Genomic DNA, 15,253 nt, shown 5'->3' with positions numbered 1-15,253 from the left:
ATCAGATTGCTGCATTTGCCGGTAAGAACACCGAAGAACCGATAATGAAGCAGGGGGTGGAAACAAAGTAATCCACGCCATCCATTTCTTCAGTAGAGAGTAGTGTCGATTTCAAAAAAATATTTATAATTACCTTTTTTTTTCCTTTTGTATGTGCCCACGAACGTTACGAGAACCCTGCGAAAAAAAAAAAAAAACCTTAGAGGATACTTAAGCCTCGCCTTTAAGGGTGGAACACGATAGCGTTATCGCGCCCCGTTTGCATTGGCGTTCTCATTGCCTTCTCATGCTCCTGCTGCCTATGAGCAGGAAGTGCGGCGGACACGGTGGCCTCGCCAGTATATAGCACGTCTGGCTCGCATTCGAAGGGTCGCGGGTTTGAATCCCACCTAAAATTCTTAAAATGTTGTCTTTAAGGCAATTCGATTACTTTATGAAGCGACCATCATTCAGGACATGCGGCGACCTTTAATTCGCATTACATGTAACGTTTTCTTAATCACTTTTATCCCACGCGTGACGTCCCATTTCACGTGAGCGTTGTGGGTTGTTTGAAGTTCCCGCGCTACGTCATGCGGCTGCGACGTCATGACCCTATTGACCAATCAGGATTTTTCCGTCACAACGCCACCTACGCCCGTTCTTCTGCTCCCTAACCCTATCGCGTCAATAAAGACTCGGTCATAGTTGTTTTCAGTACTGTCTTTAACGAGCAAAAACAAAAAAAAAAAAAGATAGTAATAAAGATACGTTTTTGTACGCACATTGCCGTTTTCTAAGAGTTGGTGCGCTATATACGTAACCAATGGATGCAGCGAAGCTAACTTCTACTATGGTTCAAGTCGAAACGCAACCGACAATCTCAGGGAGCCAATCAAGGAGGGCAAAAGCGCATCTCCTGGGTGATATCGTCGTCTTTCTGCGTTTGATATATCAACGGCCATTCCAATCAAGCAGACAGGAGGCTCCGTGTGATCCTGCGCTCTTTTTCGTGTGCGCGATCGGTTCATCCCGAAATTTCAAACGCGAAAAGACAAGAAGCACCGTGAGGAGGAACTTTCGGCGCTGCTTTTGATTGGCTCCGTCGGAACAAGCGTTCCGCTGGAATTTAGAGAAGAACGGAGGTTAACTTGGCACCGCTACGAAATTGCAATTTCGACCAGGCAGATCATTGGCAAGCGGAGGTGTTACGTCCCTCAGCGCAAGCCAGCGATTATTTCACCTCGCAGCGCTTCTTTGTGACTCAGGATCATATCTAGGCATTCCTCTGATATAATACTTGGTATACAATCACACGCGTACACATAAAAAAAAAACGCAGTGACGGAGAAAAAAAAAAATGACGGCCCTTATCGTTCTTATCAGGGAGAGGTGCCTGACGGCGAACGCCGATATTAAGCGTCGGCGAGCTTACAACCAGGTCAGAGAGAGATATCCGCTCACACCGCAAAATGGCCTCCCGATTCTGGAACTGCGCAGTATGGATGACCTGCTTGTGCGCCTTCCTCGTCGAACATGGTAAGTTCTTGCACACCTTTTTGGTGTTTGTCACCACGGCTAAGTATGCCGAATCTTTGGTTTGTGGACGCCTGCACGGCATATGATGTTCCCTAGGAGACAGGGAGCTAGTGTGTCGGTATTTGCGAGAACGAATCTACGCCCTATTTACGAAAGATAGTCACCTATCACATTCTTGGAATTATTTCGATCACGCGTTTATTAATTATTCTATCACATGAGCGTAAGTAAGAAGTAAAATTATCGCAATTTTTATTTTATTTGAAGGTGCCTGCGACGCTCCAACATGTGAAAAGTTTGCATCAAGTCCCTGCCTCCCTGAGGGTGCGGATAAAGTGACGTTCGAGATTACATCCTTCACGGTGAATTCTCTCAAAAGGGATTGCACGTAAGTGTCCTTAATCCTACACGGTGTTGTGCAAGTTAGTGAGAAAAAAATGAGGGTCGCTTACAACCCCATGTAACACCGAATTGGAGCGCAGCTCTTGAGGAGGAGGAGAGAAGGGTACTGAGGGGAGCGTATACCCCTCCTCCTCACCTCCTCATCCTGCGTACTACTCCTCCCTCCTAGCGACGTCGGCGTCGCCGTCGGCGTAACCGTGAGTTCACTTGACTACCGTGAGGTCACGTGACGTCATCGTGATGACGCTATAAGTGACGTCATCGTGATAATGACGATGAGGATGACGTCATCGTGATGACGTCACCGCGATGAAGTCTCTGACGACGTTCATCAGTGACGTCACCAGTGACGTCACGCGTCCCATAATGCACCGCACGGTTACGCCGCCGCCGACGCCGACGGCGACGCCGCTCAAGCCGGAAACAGGCGCCTAAGAGCTCAGCTCCAAAAAAGAAAAAAACTGAAGGATTACGATTACAATTACCACTGGTTAAGAAGTATTCCATTATATTACTTCATTACTTGAAAATAGAAGTAATTGGTCGTTACTTGAAATAGTAACCACTACTTCTATTTCTTCGGAATTTAAAAAATAGCTGAATTTTCTGCCGTTTTAAAACGGGTCTTTCGCACTGTCCATCATTGAATTATAATCACCGATTTATAAACAACTTGTATACTTCTTTAACCACCGGTTCTGGTAAACCACCCTCCAGCCAGAGATTTGGGTCGAGGATTTCTTGGCAGGAAACTTGTACAGAGGGCGACATTAGAGGTGGGAAGGAAAATAGTAACAGTTACGAGCAGTTGTAGAGCTTCCAAAAGTAATAAAATTACTGTTGTGGCAACTTCCTAATAAATGTAATCTACATATTAGAAATTAGTTCATAAAGTGAGCGGCCACAAGTAACTTGATTGCGCGTATACTTAGTGTACTGTGCACGTATATACTCCTGCACAGGATTAGCCTACCATACAGGATTCTTCGTTTCGAACACAGATAGTGAAATCTTCTTTAGCTGCTTGACGAATAAGTCACTGTAACACAATTATGGATTACTTTCAACGAAGAATTACCTGGCTTAGACATTCCGCCAAACACAGTGAAGCTGCGATTACACTTGGTGGGTTTTTTCATCAAGCAGCCCTTGCTATTGTAATTGAGCGGGGACATTTTCCTTCTAAATTTAACCGTAATTTATTACGCCTCGCCATTGGGGCATCACGTGACATTGTGACGTTGCGTAACATATGACGTCACACGAAACAATGACATCGCGTCAGGTGGAACCATGATTCGCTCAGGTTGAGGTCATTACGTGGTTGCGCTCGCGACCACGTAATGACACCTCGGATAACGTGACGTCAATTTTTATGCTATATTTAGCGGTGAAATTGACGCCAGGTGGCGTCACACGTCAAAACGACTTCAAGCTTTAACGTCATTTGTCTAGTTTAGCGTGCAAACTGGGGCCACATGACATAACCTCGTGTGACACCATGTCCCGCGAGATAAATTTTTCTCGAAGTTCAGCGGCAAAATTAATGTCACGTGATATTGCGACGTCTTGCGTTCACACCAATACTAGCAAGAAACGACCGGGGAGCTACCAGCACAAAGCTCTCGCTGCAGACGTAATGTTTTCTGATTCTCATTCCTGCCTCGGTCCTCAAGCCAGATTCATATGCGCTAACCACTGTTTCACTGGTCTCAGTAACTCTTTGAAAATCTTGTTCCCAGGAATGCGGACGCCATATCTGCATGCGTAAATGATCTAAAGATCGACGGCTGCCCAGAAGAAGAAAGACGCGAGCTCCAACTCCTTAAAGACGGGCTTCGTTCAACAAGAGACTCTTTATGTCACGAAAATCTCTTCCAGAGTAAGCATGTGCTCTACTCATTCATTCATAAACTAATATTTGGTAAAGAAAAGTATATAAAATATTTATCATGGTGGCGGCGTATACCGGAAGTGTCCAACAAGCCACATCGTAGTTTTTTCGGTCTTTTTTTTGCTCACAATTTATTTAACACAAGTTCTCTTTACAAATTTCTTGTACTAAAGATTATGTCCCAGCCAGAGTACAGTTGTAAACACCGATTTGCTTTTATCTTATATACAGGGCGTCCCAATTTTTTTTTAAAGATTTGTTTTTAGCGAGAAAAAAATCAAACAAAAGAGCTACGCATCGCTGCTCGCTCATTCTCCGCCCAAAATCTAGCGCTAGAGGTTCGAACTAGAGGCCGACGTTTCTGCAATAACCATTGCCTAATTCAAAAGTCATTTGTGGTTTTCTGAAATTTTCAATGATAAAATGGTGGTCGACAGAGCTGTCGAATACATTGAGCTTTTTCGTGCTTATTCCCGAAAACGGGCAAAAAATGGGCCCGATTTTCCCAAAAAATATTTAGAAAATCACTTATAACTTCTGAAGATGATAACGGTTAATTCTGAAACATTTCGCATCTGTTTCGGACCACTATCGCTACATTTGGCCGGAAGATGAGCCTCCCGTGATGAGCAGTTGAAGTTTGCGGTAAATAAAACCTCGTAAATTGTTTTGGGGGACACCCTGTTCACAGCAGACATCGCTTCTCTCAGTAAAAAGTGGCCAGATGTTGTTTTAAAAACAATTGAGCGTTTTCACATGAACGCAATCAGCCATTTTGTTGCTATAGTCGCGAACAGCTGTATGGTGCCTGGAACGCTTCTCCGACGGATGTGTTGACACCGTCATAAAAAGAAAAAGGCGGTCCTTCGAAGTGTCACCCTGCTGCCGACCGCGATCCTGGCGGTGTCACGGCAGCGGTTGTGTACGTGGCCGGCACCTGATTAGCTGCAGTTCGCTCTCCAGCTCAACAACACACGGAAGCTTCGGCGGCCAGGAGTTGGGACGCCGTGACCGCAGCGACACTCGAATTGGCTCGTACTTGTCGCCGGAAATGTTACGACCAAGACGCCAGGATCGCGACATGCGACGGCATGACGCTGCGGCTTGTGTGGCGTCGTTTGTTGCCAGTCTGGGAAAGTTTCTATGCACGGGCAGAATAGGACGCTAAACTCTAAACACAAAATTCTGACACGTATCCCCGACAACGTACTGGGAAAACGAAGTACAAAAGCGCGTGGTACCGGAACAAAAGAAGAAAAAAAAAACATTCAGCCTTTCCATTCTGGTGAAGAAGGAAGATCAGCGAAGCTGTACAATGGAAAGTAATGGCCGGCCGGAAGTCGGCGAGTCAGAGTGGAAAAGCTGCCGCCATCTTTGAGCGACGACGGCAACCAGATACGTGGCTTGCCGCCATCGCTCATAGATGGCGGTATGTGTCCAGAGTTCGGTGCCTTAATTTCTTCGCGGGGACGCGATCCTGATGAAACTACTCCTTAACAGCTCCGTCATAAAAATCTCCTATTTTTGCGAGGATATTTTTGTGACACAAGTCTAGAAAAACGGACATTGGGAAATCGAGAGTTGTACTTTTCTTGGAAAGCACACATTATATGAAGCATAAATCAACACTCCGTGACTTTACTTCAAATGCAGCATGATGCCCCCCCCCCCCCCCCCCCCCCCCCAAACAATATATATATATATAATGACATCTTGGGGCTAAGTAGGCTGTAGGCGTATTTTTTATAAAAGTAGAAGCACCGAGGGTCAAACAAACTTGGAAGGTTTAATCCAACATGTGTAAGTTATACAGAAACCGCGACGTTTCGAAGGGGGACCCTTCTTCCTCAAGCGGGACTTGAAAAGTGAGACCTTGCGAAGCGCGTAAAAGCACGGGGTTAGAGGCGTCGACTGCCGGCAACGGGCCCGCGTTTCCTGGTAAAAGTAAAAAAAGAAAAAAAGATCACTCATAACTTTTGAATAAGGAAATGGTTACTTCTGAAAACTATGGTATCTGGTCTGGACCACTAGCGCTACTCTTGCGGGGAGATTGAGCGTTCCACGATTTGTAGTTTATTTCTAAGGCGAAGAGAACACTGTAGAGGTTTTTCGGACACACCCTGTACAAGAAATAAAAGCCTTAAATTATTTCTATAGCTAAAAAGTTTTGGGTGCTTGCCAGCACCGGAAACGTCGCATCTTGGAGGCAAATATGCACAAAGAGTGTCACGTTTCGACGGTCTTTGCAAACGCCTTTGGAACCACGTACTATGGCTTGTCGTTTACCTCACTGGAGTGCAATGCAGCAATATGTGCTCAATGAATGCGATCTTTACAGGCATGAATGAATGGAACCGCTGTCTCAACAAGACGATGCTTGATGTGTGCCTTCGTGAATACAATTATGAACGGAAAACACTTGAAGAAACTGGCCGTCTTACCCGAGATGAAAAAGAATGCAGGTAATGTCAGCACGAATTCATCCGCGATCATTCTTGTGAAGACACAGAACCTCACATTCAAGCAGTGACAGCGCATGAAACGAAGGGAGTGCTTTTGATGTTCACGCGTAATGAGTTGTAACTATCTTTTGCGCTTTCTTAAACTGTTTACAAAAATATTTCTCCATTACAATTAATTACACGTACTCCAGGTAAAAAAAGTATTCAATTAGATTGCTTGATTTTGTGCGAGAGATCGTAATTGACCTATTCTTCATAAGGTAAAGGTTTCTTCTCTGACTACTTCTGAAGCTTAATGTCGTTATGACTCGCAACATTTAGACCTAAGTTTAAGATTTGTCGCCACCGCTTCGAATGTTATTTTAGATTTTTTATGTTAAAATTATTACACCATGGTTGCGATCTGAAGGATATTTTCATAGGTCATTTAAGCGGGCTAAACAATTCATAATATATATATATATATATACTTCATCTGGGTTCTTCGCGCGCAATCAGATCTCTGGATTCGAGCAGGCGATTGGGGGATGAGTGAGTAGTAATGCAGCTGTATGAGCAGGCTGTGCAATGAACTAATATCGTTGCGTTATTTTAGGTGTGAATCCTATTATAGAAAAAAAAAATTATTGTCATTATTGTTGGTCGTGTTTTAATAGACCCCTTTTCAAACGTCCATCAAACAACATTGGCAGTCGCCATTGCTTGGAAACGAAGAGCGTGATTGGACCCGAGTCCTTGCCAAACGGTGACCTCACAATCGTGTCTAATCCATGCTCAGGGTATGTGAGCAAGCAATGGCGGTCAGCCGTCGACTTTTTAAAAGGGTCGCTTGAAGCATCATAACATCAACGTATTCGAATTTTTTTATTGAGGCCAGTTTATTGCAAAGCGTAAAGTTTAAAGAAGACGCAGAGAATGTTTAAGTGAAAAAGGTTGATATATAATAAGGTTACGAGAGTTCCCCGTAACGAGGAACACCTGAAAAGCAAGTTTTGATAAGAACAAAAATGAAAGCCGTTTACAAATCCCTGTAACGCCGAATTGGAGCGCAGCTCTTGAGGAGGAGTCACGTCACCTGCGGGTAGTCACGTGACCGTCGGGGGGGGGGGGGGGGGGGGGGTCACGTCACATCGGAGGGGGGGTCACGTGACCTCGGGGGGGGGGGGGGGGGGGGTCACGTGATCTCGGGGGGGGGGGGGGGGTCACGTGACCTCGGGGGCGGGTCACGTGATCTCGGGGGGGGGGGGGTCACGTGACCCCCCCGACGCCGACGCCGACGCCGCTCAGGCTGGAAACGGGCCCCTAAGAGCTGCGCTCTAAAATAAAATTCTTCAATAACCGTAATGGCCTTTGCTTTGACAAATTCTATAGAACCTATGAACGAAAGTAGGTAGAGACGTCATCTTTGCTTTTGTCAGATATGGAGGATATGCGTGTTATTTAAAGTCCGGCGAAGGCTGTCTATCCACGAGTCTTGCCACGAAGGCGGTGAAGGACGTTTACAACACCAATCTTGACCTGTACAACTGCCCACGTTTTGACGGTGAGTACAAATGCGTGAAATCATTGCGTAATAATAACAGAACAAAGAATATTAGCAAAAAAAAAAAAGAGAGATCCCTTACTTTTGTCTTTTGAGGAGAGTTGACAGAGAACAAGCCTCCTGCGGCGGCAGCTTCACTAGGATAGCGTCGCAAAATGAGACACAAACAATGAGTATAAAATGCAAGCTTGTAATTGCACAGAGATGAAGGACAAGATGTTCCACCTTCCGCTATAAAATATGAATATGGAATAAAATGACGACTTTGAGAAATGAAGCAATGTGAAATGCATCGCCCTGTACTTCTCAAACGAGCGGGAGAGCTTAGTCTAATAAAACAATATACGTAATAAAATTTAATATTTATTTTATATAATCTGTAATCTAGACTAATGTCTTATATATTATATCATTTTGCAGATGGTGTTTCAGTTCTAATTAATATACTCTAAAAACTATCCTAACCCGCTTATTTCCCATATATTTATTGAAATATTAGTTCGTGAGCACATAAAACTACCAAAAAATAAATTAATAAATAAATTAATTAATTAATTAATGCATCAATAAGGTATATTTTGACTCTCACATTACTTGATCTGGACATGGCAGGAAACGTAAAAATTTTAGAGGATATTTATAAAAAAAAATGCCTGCCTCTTAAAAAGCCGAAATATTAAAAAAAAATAGGAAAAATAATTAACATTTTAATAAAGCACTCCGTTTCTCTCCTCCAAGGAGTGTGCTGCTCAATAGCGGACACGAATCGCGGCTAAGGGGTGTGATGTGAGCCATTAAAGCTATTATTCCTTATAAAAAAATGTATTTTTTTTATTAGAATAAGTAGAGCAATAGAACGCTGATCTGAGCTCTCTCATGTTTTGGGACAACACTTCTGAAATACCATTTATTTCTAACTCTAGTCCCTGACGACGCAAGAATTGCAGGGTTTGGCGATTCCCCGATACTTCCTGATCACTTATCAGCCAATTCGATTGCGGTATTAGCTTACAAGAACGTCAAAGAACCAATGACGAAGCAAGAGACAAGAATATGTTGAGCCATACTCTGCGTTTATTTAGTTGACAGTGACCATAGGCTTAAGATTATTCGTCGTGTCAATACGCATGTTTAAAGTGGTATTCCACCTGCTTCAACTTTAGAAAAACTAGAGAGGGGAAAATTTACTTTTTCAAAAGTTTCACAATTAGTTGATTTAACTTCTTTTTTTAAAGGTTCTTCGGGCAAACAACGCTGCGATGCCGAACGATATTTGGGATGTTTCGAGAGGGCCGTGGAAAATGTCCGATTTCCAGACACTCATGACGACAAATCGCTCGCTAAAGACTGCAAGTGAGTACAGTTTCTTAAATTTTATCGTCAAGATGCAAGCATCGTCTCGGAGAAAGACAGGGCGGAAAAGAGGGCAGAAGATAACATGCTCTCAGAAAGGCCATCAAGCAATATTATACGCCCGCCCATCTGCTCAGAATCGTGCAACTGATCGGAAATATTAAAATATAAGAAATATATATTTTAATGGCATACTTGGAGTTGAGGGTCTAGTCAATTGATAAGATAATCAAACACTTTAAGAAGTCATTACACCTATGTATTCCTTATGACTTGTTATCAATAGATTCTCATTCTTCAAAATAATGAGCGGAAAACTCATTCGCGAAACTCAACGCCAATATGTTGGGAAATGTGCAGCGAAAAGCGATAATGTTTATTCACTGCAAATATGACAGGCTGACTTTGCCCTCCGCCATTGCCTCTTGTATATTTATAATGCCTGCTCAGACAATTGTTGCCAGATATCACCACAAGGATTCGCCGCTTTTCCACTCAAGATAGAACACATGAACGACGTGAATGAAGTATAAGCCTCTCCCATGCATTCTTGGTGCTATTTGGGGCATTTGGCATTGTAGCTGTGGGCCGCACTTAGGCAGTTAGTTTTTTTCTTCTTTTTTTACCGCGATTTTTGCCGCGTTTTGGGCAGACTCGCAAAGGAAGGTACCGGGGCTGTAATTTCCCGATGCTGCAGCAACACCCGGGATCATGAACAGTGACGAAGTTCATTTTAAGGAAATATTACGTCCCAAATTCTACCTGGTGCAGCTCAAGAGTTTCCATTAGACACATTTTTGCCACAAATATTTAAAAAGTCTTGTCTAGACAGGCGGTTTGAGCTTCTGTTTAGGTGAAGCCTCAGCGTCCCGCTGAGACTTCACTCAAAGCCCAGCTCAGTTTCGGGCCTCCCTGTCGTCAAAGCTGAATCAGCCCACGTACCCTCCCACGGACTATTTCGGTACTGCTTGAATGGCTGTCCTGACCAGCTCTCTTTCGGTTTCGCACACCTAGAGGTAGAGACAGGTGCCTGACAAAAGGCACAGTCCGCCATATAGGAAGCGTGATGCCCGGCACTGCTAACTCCGTCCACACTGGACTTTGTGGCGGTTGTAACCTCATATAGACCCTGGCCGTTGCAATTCCTCTTCACCTTCTGATCTTAGCTTGGTACGTTGCTTCAGCAATAAAAACACCTTCAGTCTGTTTCAACATGGTGAAAGGTTACCAGCTCGTCCGTCTGGCCTCTAATTCGTGTGGGGCCATACCTACTGGCTCGTGCATACTTACATTGCCTTGGAATTACGTACGTGACAGTGAGGGAAAGAGCGCGGGAACATGGCTTGAACGTTTTATTCAAAAGTATTCTCGAAAACCTGAAACGTTGATACCACGAAGTATATTAGTTCTTCAGGCCGCCTAAACGCCCGTTCCTCTTACGCGCGTTCATTACTTGAGTATCCAGTTCATGTATTTGTTTCCTCTCTATTCGTTGTCGAATGTAACAAATTGCATGGAATCCTAACAATTTCACACCCTGTTGACTACTCCATGGACAAAATCATCTGTATACTTGCGTTTGTGTTCTCAAGGAATTGTATATAGGGTGTAAAATTGTTTAATGTTTTGAATCATGTTGATATTTCTTTTTTGCAATATTTCACTGATGTGACGGCATGAAAATATTTAAGTAAACTAGTATTCTCGGAGACGGAGTGAACAGCTCTTGATATGACATGAGCAAGTGTTTCAATCAATGACTGGAAAGCACAACTGCTAAAAAATTTCTGCTGCGCACATCTCGCAGTTTACACGCACATAAAACCTCCATAGGCAACGACAAAACACACTGTGAAAAAAAGAAACACAGGCTGCTCATTGCCCCCTATTTACAGACCTGCGAGTGTAAGTACTTTTCCAAGTGACATTGTGTGTGTCTTTTTATCATATGCCTCACTCATATCTCGTGTTCAAGACTCCGCATTATCCATTTTAACGTGCCACAGCTTAAATTCTTAAAACTTAAATTAAACTTTGGTTTGAAACAAATGATAACTTTGTCATTACGCTCGTGAGAACATAAAGAAGCAAGTTGCGCTTGCTCTCATATATTGTGACTAATTTGACCTTCGCTTTCAGCGTTTTGGAGTCTGTTGATTTTTGCACTAAATACATGGAGACTGGAGGATGCTCGGACGAATCCAAGCAAAGACTCCAATATCTGAAAAGTGACTTTGCTTCCCTTCGTACCCACATCTGCGACCCAAACCTCCATACAAGTGAGTTCATCTTACTCAATGTGTATAAGGGTCCGTACGTTTCGTTTTGAGATCAGCCCGTGGTTAACACTCGTGCTAAATTGTTAGAATCAAAACTTTGTGATTATTGAAAGGTATTTATTCACAGTCTGAGATCCGCGTGAAATGTGAACTTTTTCCGCTTTCTTGATTGGCTCCATCAGGCTGTAGCGTCGAATGCGGTCGGACTTAGAGCGAAACGAACTGCAGAATAATCAATACCTGTGAAAAGCCTCTTCTCCTTCCATGCAACGTCCCCGCACCCGGATGGCGCCGACTTTGCAATTGGGCCAGAGCCTGAAGCCGAGTATCCTTCGACGCGTTGATTGGAGACGAGTCCCAGCCGAACGCTGACGCGGCTCTCGTGTCCAATCAGGGACTTCGCTCGATCTCACTGCGATGACGTCAAAATCCTATTGCGCAGGTTTTGATTAATCTAAGTGTTGATGTCTTGGCCCGAAAAATTGCTGTGGTCTCCGCTCGGTTCTCGGCCGCCGCGAAAAAAACCTCCCATGAGATCATCCACACTTATAGAAAAGGGCAGCATAAGACATTGAGGGCATGGCTTGTTGTGTAAACGCTTTACCTTGCGGAATCCTTCTTTAAACATTCGTATATACTAATGGTGCTGCGTGATTGGCTGAGGGGCGCTAATAAGGTGGCCCGGGACCTCCGCGTTTATTCGGCCTCCAACGGCTTTAGTGTGTTCGGTACACATTACTTGCATCGATGGCATATCGGGGGCTCATTGTGGTGGCCTTGCTGCTGACCACGTGCATTGCAGCATACAGTTTGCAGCTCCGAATTCGTTAATCTCAGAAAGAACAAGGTGAAATTAAGGCAGGTGAGCTGAGCACTGTATGCGTTACACGACGCAGCGCGAACACGGCTTCGACGCTTTCAGAAATTTACCGAGACAGGGTATCGACGTGCGCGAATCTTTTATCACTTAGGTTGGAGCTCCATATAAGCAATCTAAACAAGATGACCAGTTTTGTCAAAAGCGATTCAATTGTTGCCAAGAAAAAATTGAAAGTCGGCAATCGCATGCTCGTGCTCCCACGCTGTGTACGCATAAAACTCTAACTCATAAGTTAAAGCGCCCTACGAGTGTATTACAAAAAAACAATTAAAGAAGTCATGCTACACGCGGAGCTTATTCTCGCTAAAATGTTTAGTAGAAAATAAAATAAAAGATGTGCGTAATTAGCTTGAACAACCTTTCGCATTTCTAGGTGCGCTTGAGCTGAATCAGTGCCTGGACAAAAATGCCATGGAATCCTGCGTCAAGCTTGCGTCATACGACCTCTGCAGGTAACGACAACTAAAAGAGAAGGGGTCATTTAAGGTGGCTGCTGTACGGTGGGCGGTTTTAGTACGCTAAACTAAGTTTAGTTTTAATGACTAAAAACTACGTAAGCATGGACCTGTTGTACAAATATTTAAAAAAGTCGTTTAGTCATAATATTTAAGCAAAATACCAGAATCATGCCTATGTGGTAGAGAAAGACATTGAGAAAACCAATTTGGTAATGCGCTGGACCGGTTGGTGTTAATTTAACGAATACATAAATGATAACTATTTTTATTCTGTCAAACGCTATTTCGGGCTGTAAAGAAAGAATGCTTAGGAGAAGTTTTTTTTTCAATTCTTTTTGTAAGCTAAATTGTTTTTTTTCTTTCAGGGAGGATAAAATTATTTAACAGAAGGGTGCATCAGTGGCACTCTTTTGTTAAAGACGCTTACCATTCTTAGGTGAATATGAGATGAGGAAAAGTTAGTCAAATTTTTTAGACCGATATTTTTCAAACCAGTAGAAGTTTGCTTTGAGATGACTTGACTATGGACTTTGGCAGGATATCTTTGACATATATATTGAGAAGTAATTATTGCCTGCACTAAATATTACTAATTACCTTTGACCTTTATCTCTAAAGTCCTGCAATGCATGGCATGCTTTATATAAGAAGGGATTTTTTTGAATTTGCTAAGATACTAAGAAGACGTCTCGGAAAGTGAAAAAGTATTGTTTATTAATTTCTTAACCGAATTTAGCGTAAAAGTTGGCGTAACGTACGTGACTTTATGTCACGTAATGTCAGGTCGCGTGACATCAATTTCCCCTTTAGATTTAACGGAGAAATTGTCATCACTGACCTTGAGTCCCGTGATCTCACGTCACGCAAAGTCACGAAGTCATGTCGTGATGCCCAGTGACATCAAAATGTTTTGTGACGTCACTTTTCCAGGTGAATATAGAGGGAAAATGCCTAAACAAGCGAATGAAAGGACGGATTGGCAAATGTTTGTGATAGGAGATTCCGTTAAAAAGTCATACATGCTTTAATACAAAATAGTTATGAAAGAATAAAAAAAAATGAAAGCCGTTTACAACTCCCTGTAACGCCGAATTAGAGCGCAGCTCTTGAGGAGGAGGAGGGAAGGGTACTGAGGTTCACGTGTTTTCAGGGGGGGGGGGGGGGGTCAAGTGACCTCGAGGGGGGGTGGTCACGTGACAGTGGGGTCACATCCCCTCCCCAAGGTCACGTGGGGGTCACGTGACCTGGGGGTGTCACGTGACCACGGGGTCACGTGACCTCAGGGGGTCACGTGACCCCCAGAAAAAAATTTCCGCTAGATTTAGCGGGGAAAGTTTTTCCGCTAAATTTAGCGGGGAAATTTTTTTCCGCTAGATTTAGCGGGGAAATTGTTTCCGCTAAATTTAGCGGGGAAATTTTTTCCGCTAGATTTAGCGGGGAAATTTTTTCCGCTAGATTTAGCGGGGAAATTTACCCATAATGCACCGCGCGGTTACGCCGACGCCGACGGCGACGCCAACGGCGACGCCGACGCCGCTCAAGCCGGGAACGGGCGCCTAAGAGCTGCGCTCTAAAACAAAATAAATAAATGTTTACTTGAGGATCATATCCTTAGCCGTTTTAATATGGACGGATAGAACTTTATGTTGTAAGCTTTAACTTACTTCACCCTAATACGAAATGCTGTTTGAGGCAACGTTAACTGAGAGCATCAGATCTTGGATGAAACATTCACGATGTTAAAAGTGGTTATATTCATAAATACGTGGAAGCTTTACCTCGGTAATTTTTTGATCCCGTATTCCTTTAATTTCTCGCAGCCATGACCACTACAATTGCTTCCTGAATGCGACAACAAAGTGTACTCGAGACAGTCCTGAGATGAAAGCCGTGCACGACTTGTTCAACACTCATCTTAACTTGAAGAATTGCAGCAGAATCGACAGCAACGACGGGAACGACGGCATCACCACTCCTCTTGATTTGAAGAATTGCAGCAGAATCGACTGCAACGACGGGAACGGCGGCATCACCACGAGCCCGAAGATTTTGCTGACATTGGCTGCCTTATGCATTTCACTCTTTCCTTTAAGAAAATAAATGCTCCAGACGGCTTGCCTCCGGCCTATTTCGTCCCTACAAATATTTCTTGTGCGATCCAAATATGTCATAATCTTCTACAGGGCCCAATCGACCAAAATCCCTTTTTTTGGGGGGGGAGGGGGGAAGGGGGGTGGAGGGGGGCTGTAAAAATGAACTGTGAACCGCAGAAATATGAAAGTCTGTGAGAATGTGACGCTATGGTCGTGGGGACAAAATACGTGAATTTGAGAACGTGACGTTACCTGGATCGAACGATACGGGAGGAAAACAAAATTTCTCGATGAGCCGAGGTTCACCTAAGCCTAATATTCATCAAAGCAAGAAATGATATTGGGGGCGACCGCAGCATTTGTTTTCCTCG

The 15,253-nt window shown here is 43.8% G+C and overlaps 1 protein-coding gene across 1 annotated transcript; it reads left to right on the top strand.

Annotated features, from left to right (window-relative positions):
• The first annotated feature begins 1,354 nt into the window (after positions 1 to 1,354).
• Positions 1,355 to 14,907, top strand: LOC8024228. Its single transcript, XM_029989829.4, has 9 exons — positions 1,355 to 1,518; positions 1,786 to 1,906; positions 3,663 to 3,802; positions 6,153 to 6,276; positions 7,695 to 7,819; positions 9,055 to 9,172; positions 11,312 to 11,451; positions 12,705 to 12,783; positions 14,610 to 14,907. Exons 1-9 carry the CDS (start codon positions 1,452 to 1,454, stop codon positions 14,887 to 14,889), a joined length of 1,194 nt encoding a protein of 397 aa, XP_029845689.3. The 5' UTR covers positions 1,355 to 1,451; the 3' UTR covers positions 14,890 to 14,907.
• The last annotated feature ends 346 nt before the right edge of the window (positions 14,908 to 15,253 follow it).

The sequence above is a fragment of the Ixodes scapularis genome, unplaced genomic scaffold, assembly GCF_016920785.2.
Source record: "Ixodes scapularis isolate PalLabHiFi unplaced genomic scaffold, ASM1692078v2 PGA_scaffold10__122_contigs__length_95168666, whole genome shotgun sequence".
Taxonomy (NCBI): domain Eukaryota; kingdom Metazoa; phylum Arthropoda; class Arachnida; order Ixodida; family Ixodidae; genus Ixodes; species Ixodes scapularis.
This window is presented reverse-complemented; position numbering and strand designations above follow the sequence as displayed.